We start from the raw sequence: 21,372 nt of genomic DNA, 5'->3' as shown, positions 1-21,372 counted from the left end.
TTGCTTTTGCTCTTCCCTCTCTGAGCATAATTCTATCAAAACTGAAGAGTTACTCAGGATTTCGTAAAAGATCCAAACGTTGCAATTCGAGGTCAAATGCCAGAGGGGACCGACAGGAATCACAGTCGTCTCAAAACTGAGCCCCCAACCGTTAAGAACTGGTTCATGAAGATAAAGGAAATGGAAAAATAACATACAAATTTCAAAAAGAAAGTACTGTGCAAACATCTCTCATTTGTTTATATTGTGATAGGAAATGGGTACAGTGATTGACTGAAATGTGCAAACATACATGGAAATACAGTCTATAAAGCAAAAATGGAGTTTGAATAATTCTAACCAGCTTTAAAGTTAATACTTGGTATGAACACCTTTCTTATCATTTCAAGTCGTCTTTGTGTAAAAAGACTTGTCTGTCTGTGTGACATTTTTCATAGATTCAACTAAAGTGGGAACAAATTTGCTGTTTTTGTGACAAGCTGCTAGTAATAAACTGCCGAAAATGCAATTAAAAATCATTTTTTCACCAAGTTGTTCTCAAGACCACTTTCAAAACAAGACAGCAAAGTTCTTCCTTGGAGGAAAAATATAACATTTTGAGCCATAATATACATGATTATCAGCTATGGTGACCCTGACAGGGTAACTTAATCTACAGATTCAAAACAACACGTACCTGTGGAATAAGTTTTTATTCCACTTTCTTTTGCATTTAAAAAACAAAATTTTTTTTTTCCTTTTCTTTTGTATTTTATTGTTTTGCGATTATTTCCGTTTCCTTGCATTTTATAACTCATTTTTTCCTCTGTCGTTCCCAGTCAGTATCTCTATTTTATTTTTTTTCATTTTCAAATTACAAACAATGTGGATGGATGGCAAATGGAAAAATACGTTTTTGAGCTTATAATAAATAAAAGGTTTTAGTCTTTGAAATGTTTTGGTGAACACAAACAGCTCGAATAATCTTCATGAATGTTCGAACTGTCCGGCACAGATATTCACACATAATAACGAAATACACGAATCCACTGTGATGGATGTGCGCCCTGACATTACATCATGATTGTGCCCTCATCTGTACGCTTTGGCAGAGGAAATATTTTCTAACAGCCAGGTTATATAACATCTGGCTTCCCGTCAGTGTTTGCATGACATCAGTGCATGAGTTAACTTACAGACTCCTGTTTCTCCAGGCCTGCGTGACCGTGTGTATGAATGCTGCTCCTGTGCACAGAATAGCGTGTGGTGAGGAAGTGAGGTGGCTAAGCTGCAGTTTTATATCATGTGTGTGTGTGTGTGAATAAAACCCATTTCTACTTGGACTGGTTTTTCAACGGATGTGAAATGAATGACTAGTCCCTTGATGTAACCTGTTAAACAGTTGTAAACGGGCGCATTAATCTGCTAAAAAAGAAAAAAAAAGCCTGCTTCGAGTTAAACATCGCGTTAAACTAGTAACTGATTGGGGTTTTTTTTCGAGATTAGATTCAAAGTGACCTTTATAAACTCAAACACACCGGTTTATAAGAACACTGGCTGCCTGTCTGTCGGCACAGTAGCTTTCAGTAAGCAGCCGGTGGGTGTGGACGGGCCCCTCTTCCCCTTCGTGTGCCGGTGAATTCTTGGCTGCAGCACCTCCACTTTTGTTTTATTATCTGAGGACACATCCTGTTTGGGACGTTACTCCAGTAACCAAGCGCAAACAAAAGAAATGGCCAGAGCTGTTTTCAGATAATATCCCACTCCCCTGGGCATACAAATGCTCACGGTTTATCCCAGACACAACATAAAAAAACAACAACCCTGCTTTTCTTAACTGCTGGACAGAGGTGTAAAAAATGCTAAGCTCGTAACACTTGGGTAAGAGTCCGAGGAAGTTCAGATCCCCCCCCCCCCCCACACACACACACACACACACACACATTTTAAAAAAAAAAAAATTATTTAAATTATAAAAAAATGTTAACACAAGTAAATCCACGAATCAACTTTTTTTTTAAATCTAGCAGAAGGAGGGGGATAAAACTAAACCAAACTCAAGAAATGTACTCGGAGGAAAGAAGCACACAAGGAAAAGCAATCACCAAATTAAAAGGGGAAGCGGCCATAATTAAGACACGACAAACAGAGGAAGACGCGAGGAAACACAGAAGACACGGACAAAAGGTAAACACTTAAAGAAAAAATACATGCAAGGATTTGGAATTAAATCTAAAAGAAAATTGTTTAAAAACCCAACAGCATTACACGTTTAATCCACGGCCTCAATTGGTTGGACTTTAACACAGTTAGCAAACGTAATCACCCTCCAAGTGGGTTGAAATGAGTAAAATAGCAACAGTCCTGCCTGTGTTTCACCCTGATCACACAGATTCATACTGAAGCACAAACTAAGTCATTTTCTATATTTGCTAGTGTGGCTTGTCTGCCTTGTGTCATGTCTTTGTTCTCACCTACTTGTATTTGCCATTTCCACTGAAGCTGTTGTTTTCAAATATACACAAACTGGCCACTTTATTAGTGACACCATGCTAGCACCAGGGTAGCCCCTCCCCCCCATAGGTTGTCTTAATTCTGCAAGATGCTCGAAACATTTCTCCGAGATTTTGGTGCATATTGACTCTCCTGTTGCATCACATCCCAAAGTGCTCTATTGGATTAAGATCTGGTGATTGTGAAGGCCATTTGAGTACAGTGAACTCACTGTCATGTTTAAGAAGTCAGTTTGAGCTTTGTGACATGACACGTTATCCACTGTGCTCATAAAATAATCGACATGGTTAGCAACGACATAACAGCAGCAGATATCAACACTCATCAGGCCAGGAAGCATGTTGTCCAATTTTGGTGATCCTGTGTGAATTGCAGGCTCAGTCTCCTCTTCTTAGTTGGCAGGAGTTACACCTGGTGTGGACTTCCACTGGTTGAAGTTATACTTTGGTTGCAACCAGTGGTTAATTGATTTACTGTCTCCTCTGACCTCTGACATCAACAAGGCATTTTCAACCACACAACTGAGTTTTTGAAACTCTGGCACCAACAACAATATCACCTCTAAAGTCGCTTAAATCACCTTTCTTCCTGATTCTGATGCTCAGTTCAAACTTCAGCGTGTCGTGTCTGCAAGCGATGTGATTTGCTGGTTAGATGTTTTCGCTGAATAGGCATACCTAATGAAGTGGCCATTGAATATACATATCCATTGTTGCAATTACACAGTGCTGCTGACTGCCCTCCCACAGTGATGATCGATGATTTCTGTTTCTGATCGAATATTTCTGTTCTTCATAAACCGTGTGTCCAAACAGTGTTAGAGATATTTAATTTTACATCTCCAAGACAGCAAAAAGTAAATCTACAAGTCCAAGTGCCCCCTGATCTTATTAGTCAAATGTGCTGTGACATCACATGGATGTAATATAAGGCTCCTGTTGCTGGTTTATTTGAGGGAGGACCGATCATCACCAAACAACCAACAAAGAGCACTCTGTCAGTCCTGAGTGGGGAGCGATCGACTTGGCTACAACGTCTAACTGGTAAGTGTCAGCTGCAACATATAATAAGATATTTAATATTATGCCCAGTGTATTTTGGGAGCAGCAAGCTAGGCTTGTTGCTCTCTTGTGCTTATCAAAGCTTAGGGAAACAGTAAGTTGTGTATTTTCCACATGCTGAAACTTTGGTTTGTGCCTCACTGGTTTTGAATTCCTGGATGTCTGAGTATGCTGGAGCAACAGAGCACATGGGGATCAAGTGATGGGCTTTGGGCATTCAGGAGGGATGAGACCGGATAATTCACGAATTGTTGTTAGCATGGATGAAATGCCTTAAGGGAAGGGGTTCCCTACAATGAGTGAGAGAGTAGGTGGAGGATAATCGGTGAATGTGAATTCCACTGAGCTACGACACTGGCTTCAACCTGACTAGGCCGCATGACGTGAAGGAAAGCAGACGTGTCACTTGTTTTCACTTGATGTCCTCACATCTCCTTCTGCCTTTTATGTGTGCTATCATGCACATCTGCACTCTCTTTCATTATCACAGCTTCTCCACAGAGTTATGCCACCATTGCCTTGTGATAGCATTAGCCCCTTTCAACATGTCTCTGGCCAGCATGCAGGCCTGTCAGATGATAAGACAAGAGCAGTCATATGTTGTCACACAGATGGGTGATGAGGCCGTAGACAGGAAACAGACTCCGTGTCCAGATCATTGTTCATTGTATTTAACCATTTTCTCTGCTTACTGCTGCAGTTTGGTGGGTAGTAACCCATTAAACAATTAGACACACTCATGGAAAGGTTTCTCTCTTCAGCGTAATTGCAATCCTCCCCCCTCTTATGCATGGCTTAATAATAGTTCATTTTACCTCCTCTTGCTAAGGCTGTAATATTTTCTGACCATTTATCTTCATAAGCAGCAATGACACCTCCATCATATTTGTAAGAGCAATAACTGCAGTCAGCTGTGGAGGATAATGTTTCTCTGGAGAAGCCTGCTGATATACAACGCAGACCCTCAGTTAAATTAATATACACATCTCCCTACATTTAACATGCAGCACTGTGCTGAAGTCTCTAGCCACCCACCATATCTTTGTATTCTTCTGGGAAAACTGGAAATAGGTGGAGCAGTTTATTGAAACATCTGCAGAGCTGCACAGTATAAAAAGCAAAAACAGTGTTTGTACAGTTCTATTGAGCTTGAAAGTCAATATCTGCTATGACCACCTTTATTCTTCAGTACGGCCTGAACTCTGAAGCTCTTCTTTCGATGTCTGTTGCTTTTTCTTCCGTTCTCTGTCAACATAATCTCACATGCTTTAATAATGTTGATGTCAGGGCTCTGGGGAGACCAATCCATGGCTGATAGTTTTCCACAATGTGTGTTTTTTGTTTTGTTTTATTCTTTCTTCTATCCAGTAAAACTGTCAAGATGGAAAAATTAAGCTGTTGGCAGATGGTATTGGTTGGTGGATCAAAATCTGAAGATACTTTTGCATTCTTAATCTCATCAATTTTGACAAGATGTCCAGCACCACTGACTGAAATGCAGCTGCAATCCATGGCAGAGCTCCGCCCGTGTCTTACAGATAGCTGTAGACACTCACTGTTGTACCATGACTTGTAGATGCATCAACTAAAGGGCTGGACTCTATTTCTATTTTTTGAGGACATGACTCTTAGATACTGCACATCTGCTGTTTCCTCAGATGTTTTTAAGCACACATTGCACACCATGCTGAGATATGCCAAGTTTTTAGCTAGTAGGTCTTTGAGAAATATTATTTAGTGCCTGATGAACTATGTAATCTTTAAAATCTTTGCTAAATTCAGCTAAAGAAATGTGAACTAATTACATGTTTTTGAGACAGACTGCAAGTAACAGTTCATCATCTGTGATGCTCAAAAAAACAACAACAAACAAACAAAACCCTGATTTATACATTTACTGGATTACTGATCGATCGAAAAACAAAGTATTAAAATTCACAGGAGAGCTCACTGCTTAATGTTGCAAATGTAATTTGACTTAAAGTCAAGCTGGCCCAGACATTGGAAGTGCATTAAATAGTCAACAGGGACTATACTATTGCAGTTAAAGTAATAAGGTGGGCAATTAACCACCTCCATGAAAATGGCCCGTGTGACTATGAGTGTTTGCAATGTGCTGCACAGTGTCTGCTCACTTCCTCCTCTGTTTTCACAAGTTTTTGTTTATTTCAGTTTTCAGTGTGTGATTGAAGGAGGATTTGGTCGACAGTTGTGAGATTAACATCGTGTCTTTCTCCACAGACCATCATGGGACAGAATCTAGACAAAGTGGAAGGAGGAGGTTTCAGTGAAGGATCGGAGGAGACGAAGCCCAGCCATGACTCTGAATGTGTGGGCAGTCATGCAGGTGATGTCATAGAGGGAGAAACATTATGTGAAGACGAGGGCAGTAACACCGGGGTAAAGCCAGAGTTTCAGGATCAGGAGCCAACAACACCTTCTAGTAAGGAGCACATGAATGTGTGGGAGAGTTCTGCTGCTGCAAGAGAGGTGAGACAGGGAGGGGTTGCAGGAAAGGAGGAAGGAGGAGGAGGAGGGAGGACTGCTCCACTGGTCCCACATGAGACGGACAAGGACTGCAAGAGCAGTTCGAAAACTGTGGAAAGTGCAAGAGCTCGTAAGCGGTTCAGTCAGATCAAGAATGAGAAAAAGATCATGATGGAGTATCCGGCAGAGGACACCTTACCACATGAGGAGAACCAATGTGAAAACCCAGAGGACGCAAGCTCTTTTCACATCTCTGAACGGGGATCTATGATGCAGACGAGCAGCAGATGTGGAGCTCATGCAGGAAGTGAGTCTCTGCACTTTCAGGATCTGAATGAAACCATGATGCATAAAGTTGAGAATGAGGATATTAAGATTTGCGCGGGAACAGTGGGCCGCTTGAGTGAGGGGAAAGAACCGCCCCCACCTCAACCCCAGCATCCTTTGAAAAACAGCCTTCAGAGAGCGCCTTTATCGGACGTGAGTGATACCATTCACTGTAGACCTTCAAAGGAGAGCGCAGAAAGTAAAACAAAACATGAAGCTGCCACCGATGACCAAAGAGAGTTGGGAAGGGCTTATTCACAAGAGGATACAGCTGACATGAATCCAGTTTCCACTGAATCCAGCTCTATTTTGGAGAAGCTGCTTAAGAGGAATAAAAAGGAGGCAACACCATCCCTTTCTAAAATAAAAGAAGTTCATACTGACTGCAAGGACACCTCAGATGTTCCTGTAGATGTAAGTGCAAAGGAGGTCCTTGACAGTTCAGCATTAGCATCGCCTGGTGATTGGATTGATCTTTCAGAAAGTGATATAAAGGGGATTTTGTCCTCCTCTGCAGATGGGATACACAATAAGCATAAAGCAGAGTATGCAACAAAAGATTACACCAGTAAAGACCTGGATGTGAAACAAGCAGTCTCTACTCATAGTGCAGCTTCAGATTTGCTTTGTTTTGAGAGCTCATGCCCAAAATCACGCGATTTCAGAGCTGAAGACATAGATTCAACTGATGCTTCAAACAAGCAGGATGTGAAGATAAAGGCAGATATAGGCCTCTCTGAAGGTGTAGGCTCGGATGATTTACAATCAGCTGTTTCACATGAAAAAGGTGAAGTGAGTGGCAAGGAATCTGCACCTTCCTCTCTGTCTCCACCTACAAAGAATGATGGGCAAAATACAGACACCAGTACTCTGAGACCTCCTCTGAAGATAAGAGGTGATGCTGAGAGCAAAAGCAACCCACAGTTATCTGACTCTGAAAAGGCAGATAGTCAGTCGGTCAGGAGAAAAGAGTCCCTGAAGAAAACTGTTGCACTAACTGCAGATGCTGGCTCAGTCTCGAGTTCAGGTGTTATGGTTACCTCAGAGGAAATCCACCAAGTGTCAGTCAGGATGAGGAAGGATGCTCATATGACGCTTAACACAGAAAACAAGATTCCAGAAGATACTGCTAAAAAACCTGGCAAAGACGATGATGATGACTCTATCTCAGAGAGAAACAAGTCCCTGGGCACTCCCCGATCAAGGCCCGTCTCTGAACTCATAAAGGAGACAGTTCAGCTGCATGAAAAGCTGCAGCACCAGGAGCGGCCAAAGCTAGCTGAACTCAAGTCGGATGAGCAGAACCAGTCCGTGAAGGTGGCACAGATGAAGGCGGCTTTTGATTCTGCTCAGAAAACCCCCGAGAAGCCCATCGAGAGGAAGCCATCAATGAGAAAAGGTAAGTAATTTGAAATCTACACTGTAACATACATAGTACTTTGCAGAGTGTAAGGAGGCTAAATCTAAGCCTAAAATCAAAGATCTTTAAATATTAATGCAAATTGCTTTTCATACATGGCTTCATATGGGATAAATACGGGATAAATCAGAAATTAAATATTTGGTACTTACATTTGAAGCAGCACCACTTCTTTTTGGTGTAGGGGTGCACATTTTTTTTTAAAGCCATCATTTGTTGCAGGACTGCTTATTACCCTGGTCATTTTTTAGAGGTCATCATTCTTGTTGCAGAATGAACTGGGAACTGATTCAGCTGAGTATTGTGCAAAAAAACAGAACTAAAACAAGACTAAGACTTTTGTGCAGTACTCCATTTACTGCAGCGTCAAATTAACTGGGAGTACCAGGATAGCAGGAAAATGAATCAATGTCCGTGTTTATTGACGTTTTTCTGGCATATGAGCCCTAAAATGTTGGGAAAGGATGCCTGATAGACCACGGCTGTTTTCTAGTGTAGGGAATCTCTGGATTTGTGAAATACCGCCATCTCGTGGTGCTGTTTTACACTTGGGGTACATGTGTTCTTATGGAGATGTGAAATGTAATTTCAGTATCTACTAAGCAGGTATTGGTATTGCTTCATCCTGAATCACACTTTTTGCTTATTGATGTTGGAAAAAGCCTAAGAAATTTAATCCAACTTTGTTAGCCAACTTAGCCACATGCCTTGTGTGTGTATATATCCTTCTAATAGTATCAGCCAGCTTGCCCCCACTCACTTACAACTGGATGTGCATGCATAAAGCCAGACTATCCAGCTATTTTTGCCTCAGCCTTATGCCATATTATGAAATCCTCCTGGATCATGAAGGAGTTGCATTTGGCAGTTCATCTAAATGGGTAGTGAAAGTGTGCTTTTTCTAAACATATGGTTGTAGAAAAATATGTATATAATAACCAGTATGTAGTAAATGATTAACAGGAGGACATCACGGCGTGCAATAGAGATTAAAATGGTATGAAGCTGCCATAAGCACACAGTTTAGGAGTAATTTTCAGTAAGTGGGAACCTGAAGAAAGGAGGTGTGAGGTCTATGCTTGTGATTGGCTGTGGGCCGTGTCCTTCAAAGAAAGTAATCCACGCAGCGCTCGCCGAAGCAGCGGAGGGGCGGGGCCTGTGTCGGAGAGGGGAAAGAGCACACAGAGAGAGCGGCTCGTGTCAGCGCAGCAGCGGCTCCGGCAGAGGGAGGAGAAATCAGTTGGGATACGAGTTGGGTTTTGTGCTTTTTCATTCGGCTTTCGGAGATACTTGCATTTTCCTCGCAGAAGGTAGGTTAAAGATGATGTAGATTATTTAAGAATATTTCGTTTTCCTGCCTCGCTCTCTTAAATTGGTTGCGGCGATCTTCGTTTCCCCCCTTTCACCCAACTACAGCAGTCCAGACACGAAAGTGCATGCGCTAGCTAAAATGAATCGGAACAGTCTGTGTAATGGGAACGTTTTTTTTTTCTCGGTAAAGCTAGCACTAACCTTTAGCGCCAGTTAACTGACATTGCTGAAAAACTTTCTAGCCCATAGACAAAGATGATTTTTGTTCCTTTGGCTCCTGGGTTTAGAGGGAGGGAATGTGCCGTTTGTACGTTATGGATCGGGGTGGGGTAGCTAGCCATAGTGCGGCAGGAAAACTTATCTCCCAAACGGTAGACCCACATACGCCGAGGTGCAACCGCGCCCTGCCCCTGGCATTCACTGCTGGCGTCATTGTAGTCTCTTTCAAACTGAACAATGGGCTCGAAAAAATATCCAAATGTTAAGTCTTTCATTCGCACATACAGTAAATTACCCTCTTCGAGTCCATTGTATTCACGCAAATGCTGCTAGGTTCAGAACTGACCCACTAACACAGTGTTATGGAAGGGAAATGGGAAGGAGTCAAAGCATGAAAGTGGATGCACCTCCCAGTTGCATAGATTACTGCGTCCCCCCTTCTTCCACCATCACCAAACCGCCTCTGCTTCATCATACGTGGAGAGCTGTATATTAAATACAATTGTTGTTTGGCTTGCAGTCAAAAACGGTTTATTGCCTCAATATCTTAATTAAACTGCCCTCAACTGGACCACAGATGTAATTAAATGGGTGTTGCCATTAATGAATGAGGGTGTTTTTGGGGGGGTGGATAGGGACATAACTGCGTTTCACAAATGCTGCTTCTCAAGCCAAGATCTTTCTTTTTGACTTCATTATATGGCCAGTACATATTCAATAAACAGGTGCACTGAACAGAGAAAAGCAAACGCCTGAACTAGAGATGATTTGCTTTTGTTTTATTTACTTGATAAAGTGACTGAAAGCAATCAAACCAATACCACCATTGGAAATGATTTATTACAATTGTTGACTCCAAATCTGAAGGTTTTATGGAGATAATTAAATACTCAGCGCTGTCTCCTTTATTCCCACTTGGCAGTCATAAGTAGTCTCTGTAAAGAGTCACTAGTGGCTGCATGAATTCCCAAACACTCTTTTGTGTAATCGCTGTGTCTGTGCGCCACCACTGGCTCATTTGCTTGTTTATGACAATAGGGTAGTTTGAATTGTAATGACTGTGGTTAGTGTGCCAAAAGGGCAGCATGACTTACATACTTGGCCCCTGTCTTGAACTAGGTTACTCAGCTCCTATGTGTAATTAGCTCTGCAGTTGAAGGAGGGTCCCCCCTTCTCCCCATGTGCGAATCATGCTGGGGTCACAAAAGCAGGTGAAGGCTGACAGAGCGACCCAGAGGTCAGCAGTACTACAGCTCTACAGCTGTGTTAAGACTTGTTTGCCATTCCAGACACATCAACCTCTGCCTGTTGTGCTGCAGCACACGGTCTTGAGAAATGGATAGCCTGTCTTCCTATGGCTGGGCTGAGAGAGGAAGTGGGTCAGGAAGCAGAGGGAAACTGAGCATAAGATGTGAGGGAGTGTTTGTTCCTATCAGCTGCTGCAAGGCGCTCTCGTGTGGGCTGTGGTGAACTTTCAAGTGAATTTCAAATATTGCGAATTACATGACTGTAATATGGTATCCAGCATGTCTGTTACATTTATTTAATTAGTGTTGACTTCTTTAAATCAAGCACTTCCCATCTGGTGGATTTTTTTTCTTTTTTCACAAGTAGTTGTGGCTTTTCAGGGAAATACAGAATAAGCACTTTCGGACTGAAGAAACCTTTACACGGTTCTTCTTTTTTGCTTGTCCAGAGGGCAGAAAGTAGGAAGTTTTAAGGTTATTAAAATCCCACTTGTGGAGTCTTTTTAGTGCCTGCATTAGGGTAGGCAAACCTACTTTAAGCACAGGAAGACCAAAATAACCAAGCTATGCAACAAGTCATACAAAAAACAGAAAAAGCCATTGCTTCCATTTCATCTAATCTTCTGTGGCATCCATGCACTGCAGAAAGGTGTAGAGAGAAAATCATGAAACTGAAATAGGAAGCATATATTTTCCGTGGTATGACTTACTGGTAGCTGTCCCCGGCCAAGGACCAGCACATGCCACAAAGTGTTATGTAGTAAATTTTCAGATTGGTTCTTAGATTAGATTATGGACTGCAGGCCTCTTTTGCAGTTTATCCTATCATGAAAACAATGCACCAAACACAGCATCCTCCGTGTGCTCCTATTGGAGTACCCCCCCCCCCCCCCCCCCCCCTTTGCAAAACAAATCCTCTAGTTGGTGGACTAGTCCAAGACTTTGGCCTTATGTGTATGTTAGATGCTTGGACATCATCAGTGTCATGTGGAAAGAAGCTAAACATTGAGTCATCAAGTTGGCCTCTGCATCAAAGACTCCATTCGCTTACATGCCTCTGTCCTGTCTATGCAAGATGTTATCTCAATTCCTACATAATCAATAAATTTCTTTTTTTTTAAAAATCTGAGCACAGATACATGTGATTAACTACCTGCTTAGTGCAGTCGTGCATTTGCTTGTTTAGACTAGACTAGTAGATAAGAAAAGGGACAGCTTGCTAAATCTATGCTGCTAATTGCGTTAGTCCCCATTGCTCAGACAAGTTGCGTCCATAACAAAGACCATGTTATGAAAACAAGCCAGTAGTCAGTTTGGCATCTAAATACCCTTTCTGTTTTGTCCTGATATGTTTGGCATAAAGTTTTTTTTTTCTTGTGCTGAAGAATGAAGTTAAATCCGCAGTCCACTTTTTGCTAGTCATCTTCTTTACGTTTGTAATGAACTGTAGATGAGCAGTTCAAGCAGGTGCAGTCACACTAATACTGTTTTATCCATTGGTCTTTCCCACCACCACTTACAACATCTGTTGAAATGAAGTGGTGGTTTGTGCATTAGTCAGTGGGGGAGGGGAAGTATCTAATCAGGAAGAAGGAAGGAATATGCTTTGTACACTGAGGCGGTAATATTGAGCAGATTTTCTTTTCTGAGTTGAGGAATAAGCAGGTTTTGACTTTTTGTCTGTTTTTCATTTGGCTTATCATGCAGATTGTCTCACGGGAAAAGGAAAATGTCCACACAGATAAATGTAATCCTACACACGAACACCAACACAAACTAGGGTTTTTCCTGTTGTGAGTAATTTTCTAAGACTTTAAAGTGGTTCCTGTTAAACCTTGACTTCTAAGTAGGATAAGAAGTTTGGGATTTAGTCCTTAAAGTCTTATAGAGCAGAAAGTGATAAAGAGTTTGGATGAAGGGCTAAGCTTGAACACTCTCAGGCATGGCCAGTCTCACGTTGAACACGCGGACGTTTTCTGACACATTTGTTTCTTATGTCTGGCTTTAAGGAGTCATTTTTTTTTCTCTTATGAAACAAGGAAGTTGGAAAACAGCCAGTGTCCGTTTTTTCTTAAACATATTAAACATAGGATCTGAGGTATGTGATCGCAGCTAGTAATTAGTTCTGTGCTGCTCTTGGGTCGTAAATCTAAATATATTTCTATGGCTGAGCAATATGGAAAAAAATCTTGTCACAGTAATTCAAAAACGTTTTACAAAATAATATCTTAAAAAGCAAAAAGATGGGTACCGTATCATTTCATTTTTTTCAATTGTTTTTAATAGATTCAAGAACAGTACTGCTCCAGTGAAGTGGGCAGTGAGGCTCATATATGGCTCAGAGCACAAGTTTGGTTTGGTAGTGAAGTATGGCACAGCTGTTCAGATAGCTGGGAATGTGCTGTCTGAGAGAATTGTTTATAGCCAGTAGGTAGTAGGCATCGAGGGTTGGTTACTTAAATCCAACATTTTTGACTCCCTGTACTGGCGTCTACATGTTTTTACATGCCTTTGTGGAAAAAAGGTAGAGTATGCAGTGCAAGCTGCTCTGCTTCTTTGGCTACGTTCACACTGCAGGTCTTCATGCTCAATTCCGATTTTTTGATCAAGTCCGATTTTTTTTTTTTTTTTTTTTTTTTTTTTGTCTGCTTGTTCACACTACAAATAAAATGCGACAGCAAATGCGCTCTAGTGTGAACGCTCAAAGCGGCCCGCATGCGCAAAAGAAGATGTCACACACAACGCGCTCTGTTTAGACCCAGAGCAAACAATATTGTTTGACTGATGGCCCTTAATATAAAGACTTCGGACTTTACGTTTCCCAATTTTTGCTTTAAGTTATTTTGTTATTTACATAATAATGTAGATAACCTAATAATGATCCTTATTGCTGTTTTAGAGGAGCGGTGCTTCAAAGGATAGTTGCAGATTTCTGTCAGAATCTGCAGATTATACAGTACAAATAAAATGTTCACGTTTCTCCAATGTTGTCTTCCCAACAGTTTCACTGACATCTACACTGGATGGCCAGGAAGCGTTCGCGATGTCTTCTCCGGCGTTTCTCCGGCGCTGATAATTGGCATTTGTCTTGTGTCAGTGACGTAAAAGACGGATTTAATGCGACATGACCGTTCAAACAGCAGTCGCTTTCTAAAACATCGGATATGTATCAGATTCAGTACCACATACGAAAGGGACCCAGATCGGATTTGAAAATATCATATTTGTGCCGTTCACACTGTCATACCATGATCGGATATGGGTCGCATAGGGTCCAAAAAATCGGATTTGATGCGCTTTTGCCTGCAGTGTGAAAGTAGCCTTTGTCACACTTAAACTGTCTCCTCCTCCTCCTGGTTTTAGCTCCTTCCTTCAGGGAGTCACCACCAAGAATCATATTGATCTCATACCATGCCTATCATCTTCCTCTGTTACACCAATCCTCTGCATGTCCTCCTTCATTAAATCCATGACTTCTTTGTGGTCTTCCTTTCTCCTGCCTAGCAACTCTAAACCATCTCAGCTTTGATTTTTGAACTTGCTATTATCTGGTGAACCTTCCCTTTCACTCCTGTTGCTATTCTTTTGTCACAAATCACCCCTGACACTTGTCTACACCCTACCTGCACTCTCTTCTTCATCCCTCTTGTGTATTCCCCATTGGTTTTGATGATTAAACTCATCTATCTTCACTACTTCTACTCCTTCTCATTCACACACGTTCTGTCTTGCTCTTGCGGTCTTTAATTCCTCTTCTCTCCAAAGCATACTTCCACCTCTCCAGGCTTTCTTCCAGCTTGGGGGGGGGGGATTCCTAGTGCCAATCCCAAACCTAGATAAATGGGGATGGTTGTAACAGGAAGAGCATCCAGTGTAAAGTTTTGCCAGATCAAATATTGGTTAACAATGGTTAAAACATTTGAACACTACATAATTCCTCTGACCCTTCTTTTCATCAATGTTATCATCTGTAGTCATTTGGTCTTTTATCTCACTCACACTCCTAATGTGCTGGCGTCCACGGCTGCACTCGAATATTAGCAAATGTGTGGCTGCTTTAGTGCAGATTGTAGTCTGTCAAAATGTGGGTGGAATGAGTTCTATAGATTTTCCATTGAAGTCAATGTACAACAGTTACAGTCAATATGCAGAATCGAGGAAAGCCATTTTATAATTATTTATTTATTTATTTTTAGAGTTTTATCACTCAGTCCTTCTCATTTTGTCTGCAAACTGTAAAAGAATACAGCTGCTTTCCTTAAAACACTATCTGTGTAGTGTTTTCTATGCTTACGAATGAAAGCACAGATTGGGGTCGGAGAGAGGTGGGGGGAGAAAAAGAACTAGGCACGTTATCTCATTGTTTCAAAAATTGCTGGAATGTAGCTGGACTCTGATTACAATAGTGGTCCGTGGCCTTGGTTACAGGAAGGGGATTTAGGTGGCGTCTCATGCGGTCTTGGTGACAAAAGGCAAAAGGCAGCCAGTGTGTGAAGAGCAATGAGGCGACATTGGCGGGTGGGTGTGTGTGGTGTGAGGGAATTTGAGTGTGAGAAAGAAATGTCTGTCCTATACTGACTGTTACTAAAGGTACAATATGATACTCTTTGACCACAAATACAATCCCATGCACCTTCCTCTCTATATTACCACCATATTAGTGTGTCATTAGTGCGAACCTGCATGGATGGCTAGCAGTGACCTGGGCTGAGTTTAACAAGGGGGCACTATTTGGTAATTTAAGAACTTTACATGAAATTAGTATATTTTCATTTTTGATGTATATTGCTGTCCTTGGTTTGTTGTTAAACGTCATTTAAAATGATCTTAGAACTAATAAAAGTAGTTAAACTTTAACTTCTTTATATCTGTTGACTAGAGCAGGGCAATAGGACCAAAAATATTTATCACGATATACATTTGAAAATTTGCGATAACGATATAACTGATTATATAATTGACACTAGACAAAATACTTTACAACTCCACAACTTTTATGTTTTTTTTGCACTAATAATGTATTTTCACTTAAACAAGCAGCTGTTTTATGTGCATTAAAGTTATATAAAAATGTAACAGTGCAAATGCAAATTCCTTGCTGACAGTTTATCCAAAAGGCATTTCCAGTGGAAATTGGCTGAAATATCCTCAGCATAACTATGTATAATATCCACAAAACTTAAAAAGAGGTTATACACACACAATACGGTAATATTATGTTGAAGCACAGTACGTGTCACGCCGCGAGGTTGCTGCATACAATAGCCGTAATGCTCTGACAATCCATCAAGCGGTGCGGCTTCGTAGCTTAGCAAAGTCGTACTAAAACATTTGACAGATTTTCGAGTGCCGTGTACCACATAACATCGTTTCGAGGTCAGTAAACGCAACCAGAATTCATACATAAGGCACGCGGGATTATAAGGTGCACTGTCGATTTTCAGAAAATCAAAGGATTGATTTTATGTGTGCCGTATTTTCCAAAAAACTAATAGCTAATAATGTAATAACGACGGCCCGCTAGCATGTGCTACCAGAAATAGTGTTTTGTTGTGTATTCTGAGGGACGAAAGCTAAACCAGTTCCACACCACTGAAGTTGCAGCATTTTTACAAACCAATTCTGGTTAATCTGTTTCATTCAACGATCCGCTTTCGCCCTTCTCATTCTCCGCCGCCGGCAGGCTTTTTCCGCCATGTGCATATGTAAACAAATGCACTGCGCATGCGCGTTTTACCCATATTCTATCGCAATATTTCATTTTCTTATCGTTGGCCAACATTATACCGGTATTACCGTGAACGGTATGATATGGCCCAGCCCTACTGTTGACATGCTGATGGAAAAGAAAGTAGGTTGATGTAATTCATATGCAGCTAATAAGAGTATATAGTATACAGCGGTTTTCCATAATGAGTGTTGGTGACCGTTTAGGCTCTGTCTCTAATTCCGCTGCCCCTCCCTCTCCAACATCAGCTCATCCTGATTTGTGGCTGGGATTTTCATGTTATGTCACATCTTACTCGAGCACACTCTAAAACACAAAGCAGCAAGTGCAGTTTTGCACCATGAAAACAGTGATTAAAAACATATAGAGCCTGGAAATGGATTTTTAACTGATATATTGTTTACTCTTGATTTGAGTTGCTTTGATTTGATTCACAAGAGGTTATATTTGGGTTTCAGCACCATAACAGAGAGACTCTTTACTTTAGCTCTGTCTTTACAACGGTGCAGTTATGTTTGGTAATATCATTGTACGTTAGTTGTGTCAATGGGAAACCGGTTGGAATACAAATGGGTGTTGACAGATTGAGGTGGCCTATGTTTTAACTGAAATGTGTGAACATAACTGACTGTGGCAGCATGAGATGTCTCCTGTCACTGAGGTGCTGCCACAGTGGATGACTGTTTTATAACACAAATTAAAGGGGGCCATTTATATTTCCTTGGCCAGTGGTCACCCACTCTCGTCATTGATGAGTGACAGAATATATGCAGAAGATAAATCGGTTTCCGCACAGCAAAATAGCCCAGCACGGCAGAGTGGAGTGTCCCTCAGTCTGAGGGCCCAATCTAGCACCGGCCCAAAGGGAAACCTTGGTTTTATAAACTCTGCTGTTCCTAAAAGTAGTATTGTCTGTTGTTTGATACTGGTTACACATGACTGGAATACTATTCAGTTGCTTAAAAGTGTCAGATGTAAGTGCAGTTGAGGAATACAAAGAAGGATGTTAAAATCTGTGTCACACTGGTGCTACTCCTGTTGGTAATTTCCTCGGGGTGTGGGCCCTCCTCCTGTCTCTGCACATCAGGCTCGGTGCTGCTGGCTCAGGAGGCAATAAGGTACATGGGTCTGCTTTCATCTTATTTGCCCAAAAAGATTTTTATTTATTTATTTTTTCTTGACTTGGGGCTGAATCAGTGAACTGTAACTCTCAGGAGTCTATCATTGAATACACACAGCATTTCTCCTGGGAGTGTCTCGGTATCACTAACGTATGACTGAAGATGTCAGTCCAGTGCCCAGCCTTTACTGCCTGAACACACAGGCCCCGCTGATTTTACATGCCAGAGCCACTTAACACTAAATATCTGCAGTTTCAAGCTGTAATCAATTTAACTATTTAGAAGCTGTTATTTGAGAGTTCTTCTCTGTTTTTGTGTTAACTTTTGCAGTTTGAGCAAATAAGATGATCAGTCTTTGAGTTTGAACACATTCAGCGCCATGTGCGCTACTAAATGAGAAAAACTGGTGTGGTCACGGTTGCTTTATATCTGTATTTAGAACCAAGCAGATGACACCATTCTAAATGGACCTGACATAACAGATTTTCTACTTTAATAAATAGCATGGCTGGATAACTTTTTCTTTTCAGTTCAGCTGTGACACTACTGCTGCTTTTCTGTCCTTCCTCTTTTTAAACACCTGAGCTTGGTCCTGGTGACATTTCCCTTAAGTGAGATCAGAGACACTGGAATACATACCTCTTTACACGTTACACAAAACAACTGAGTAGAAATGCCAAATCCCCCCAAAACAACTGAAGAGGAATAATAGCAGTGAAAACATAACGAATAACTGGTGATTAACAGACTTGATGCATAAATCGTGTACATGAAGTATGCGACTTATTTGTCACACACATTGTCTTGTAACAAACTAGCACAAATGGCTGCCACACTAATAATTATGGACTTACACTTTTGTTCCTATTTTCCTATTGTTTAATGGCTCCCAGCTGAAGAGTTGTTTCCACTGACTGTTAATTAATTGATCACTAGAGAAAGTCTGGAGCATTTCAATTTGAGTCTGAATGCGGTAAAAAACTACTGAGAGTCTTGCTTTTTATATACAAGTGCAATACTTCTGGAATAAATGTAATTCTAGTCTGCAGTGAGTATAGGAGGCTCAAAGTTCTTTCGAAACTGTGCCGTCTTCCTGATTAAATGTTGTTGGGACACGTCACTACCACACAACGTGGCCTATTCACCATGACCCAGTGTTGTATTATCAACTGCCACCCCACCCACTCTGCTCGGACCTGCAGCGTGTACACTGCCCATCCCTTGTGATTAAGGTTGCATATCCAATCTAGAAAACAGTGGATCAGTCTGGTTTCATTAAGCATTTGTAGTGTAAACACTTCTTTCTCAAAATATTTACATCACTTTTGAGTAGCTGGGCATTACAACAGTAATGTAATACTGGGCTTTTCTGCTGCTTGTTTTGCTGATGACAGTGTGGCAAGGACTCTGTCTTCTGGTATTTCAAAACTTAGCTGCACCTGATTATCCTGATAGGTAGGCTTGCTTCAAGTTTTCAAACAAAAGAAACTCACTTCACTTAAATCGTCCACCAGTTTACATTTAAGGTGAAGAATCAGCCATAAGCTAATGCTTCACTTTGTATCAGCAATGCTTAAGTAATTCCTCAACTTTAGTGGTTTACCTTGACAGTGTTAGCATAGGTAAAACTCCAAAGACACCGCTGCGTCTCATGTTTTGGAGTTTCCGATTGGTCTGGTTGTGTTGCAACATCTCCCTCTGCACAGTCTGGGACTCTTTGGGCCCCTGTACTGATCTATCATTGAAATGGCTGTTAAAATCATCACAATCTTGCACGTCTTGACAGCTGCAAATACCAAAATGGCCTTTAGACTACATTGCAGGGACTCTTGGCATGTGTCGTGAGGATTGTACTTACAAGAACAGACTAGCTGCAGTGTAACACAGGCCATGGCATGTGTAATTCTGTAGTGATCACAGGGAAATAACTGCTGGCCAAATAGCAAGTGAAACTAATCTCACCTCTGAGGTGGTGCAAATAAAGCAGATTTGATGGATAAATTGCTGTTTATGTGGATGAGGCTTTAGTTTTGGCTGTGTCACTAAATGGAGCTCAGTCATGTTATGTACCCATCAGTGGAGGTTTTCTTCGTTGCGTTGATTTGTGCAGAAGCAGGCTGCCCACCAGTATGTTGTGTGGAGGGCAATTTATTTAAAATTAAATGATATTACAAGATTTTTCTTTCAGGCACACAGTGGATATTTTTAAGTTTTTGCTATGCATGTAAGCATAATTGTACAGTACAAGCAACGTGTCACTCACCACACCAAAACGATGCTTTTGACCCCCCCCCCCCCCAAAAAAAACAACAAAAAAACTCTATGCAGGAAACCCAAGTATGGATTCATTTTTGTGATCATGTACATGCTCAATCATCACCGCCACCACAAAAAAGCAAAAAAAAAAGAAGTGAGTTTAAGCCCTCTCTAAACACCTGCTGTGCACTCTTTGTTCACTCCAATATTCATACCATATCCTGACCTCAAGCAGTCACGCCATCACGTCCGATTTGTCTAATTCATATGGTGCACATAGTTTATTGCCACTCATGTGTTTTTGATCTCTCTGCACAGAATAAAGTACAGTCAGTTTGACTTTAGAATATTTCCTTTAACTCCACAAAGAGAACATTTGATGACCTCCCCTGTACCCTTGACGATACGTTTTGACACCTCAGTATATATCAATACAGATGGGGTTTGACGACCATATGAATGATTTCCGGGTTTTTCCAAGGGTAGTCGGATAGGCACAAACCACCCTCACTAACTTCTGATGCACACCCAGTCATTTTGATCTTTAAGCAGGCTGAAATATGACAGAAACCTCTTGGTTGAGAGTTCAAGGGCACATGTAGGCTTTCATGTGATATGTGTTTTCATGTGTCAAGGGTTTCCTTGTATTTGTTAGAAGAGATGCATAAAAAAAAAAAAAAAAAGGACAAGGTTAAAATAATAATAAAATTATTCACCTGTAATTAAAAGAGCCACGGGCAAATAAAAGCGTGCAAATCTGCCTCATATTTTGGTGTCGTCAGCACATTTTCCTCCAGGGAGGTATCTGATTTCAGTTTCTACTGACATGCAGCTATGTGACAAACAAAGCTGTACAGGTATGCAAACAAGGCTTGCCTATCACAAGTTTTTCCTGTAAAGTGTTGACCCAGATTGCGATGGCATTACTGGAAAAACACCCCCCATTTTGTTTTTTTTCCTTCTCCATTTTTGACACACATGAAAAGTAATTACAGCTCATTATATAAGGTTTTGTGAAGTTGCAGAATAATTACCTATGGTTATCTTTGAAGGACATCAATGTAGTTGATCAGCTCTTTCCAGAAGTAATCAAGTTTGAGTTTCCTACACCAATGCACTCCTGAACCAAATAAATGTAGGGAGGACTCCTCCAAACCCCTGTTTTGAGCAAGATTACAATTTGAGATTAAAAATGTAATTCCATTTTTTTTTAACAAATTAGCCTCTTTAGGTTTGTAATAACTTATTCATTCTACTAGTTAATGACATTCTATACTTGTTTTACGGTAGATAAGGGCTGTTCGGACACTCCCACTGCTCAACAGGACGAACTTCCTGCTTGTGTTGTGATCCTTGTCCTGTCGGAAACATGCCACACAAGTGTTTCTCGCTCATAGTCACTCTTTCCTCCTTGCTCGTTCACTCTCCTCCTCTCTCCCCGTCTCTTTCTCTCTCTGCACACAGTGGAAAACCACCTTCAAAACATGTCCAACATCCTGTGCCGTGCTTTAGTCGTGGTGATTCAGGCTTTAAAACTGTTCCCATGTGGAATATTAAAAAAATAGAATAAAGGAGTCCGAAACCCACCCAAGAGTGTTTGCCTATCTATAGGTTTTGGTAAGATCGGACCTCATTCAGTTGTTTGTCTGAAGTTGGATGGCTTTCCATTATCTTTGGAAGTGGTTTGTTATTGTAGGCAGAG

General features: G+C 41.1%; 1 protein-coding gene and 1 long non-coding RNA gene across 3 annotated transcripts in view; both read left to right on the top strand.

Moving 5' to 3' along the window:
- Positions 1–2,036: 2,036 nt before the first annotated feature.
- LOC146506806 (coronin-1C-A) overlaps positions 2,037–21,372 on the top strand; it is a 38,412-nt gene continuing 19,076 nt past the window's right edge. Inside the window, exons 1-3 of one of the 2 annotated variants that reach the window (XM_085179030.1) lie at positions 2,037–2,166; positions 3,449–3,536; positions 5,796–7,767. In XM_085179030.1, coding sequence (XP_085035156.1) covers positions 5,802–7,767 — 1,966 coding nt within the window. In that variant the 5' untranslated portion in view covers positions 2,037–2,166; positions 3,449–3,536; positions 5,796–5,801. Of the gene's footprint in view, positions 2,167–3,448; positions 3,537–5,795; positions 7,768–8,944; positions 9,099–21,372 lie in introns of those variants that run through there. The other variant, XM_085179031.1, reaches the window with a different exon arrangement.
- On the top strand, positions 9,105–20,881 carry LOC146506807 (uncharacterized). The gene is made up of 2 exons (XR_014877086.1): positions 9,105–14,382; positions 14,431–20,881. It is a non-coding gene; the product is annotated as an uncharacterized LOC146506807 (long non-coding RNA).

Source organism: Neolamprologus multifasciatus, chromosome 12, assembly GCF_963576455.1.
Source record: "Neolamprologus multifasciatus chromosome 12, fNeoMul1.2, whole genome shotgun sequence".
Taxonomy (NCBI): Eukaryota; Metazoa; Chordata; class Actinopteri; order Cichliformes; family Cichlidae; genus Neolamprologus; species Neolamprologus multifasciatus.
Note: the sequence above shows the minus strand (reverse complement) of the source record. Positions and strands in the feature narration are given on the sequence as shown.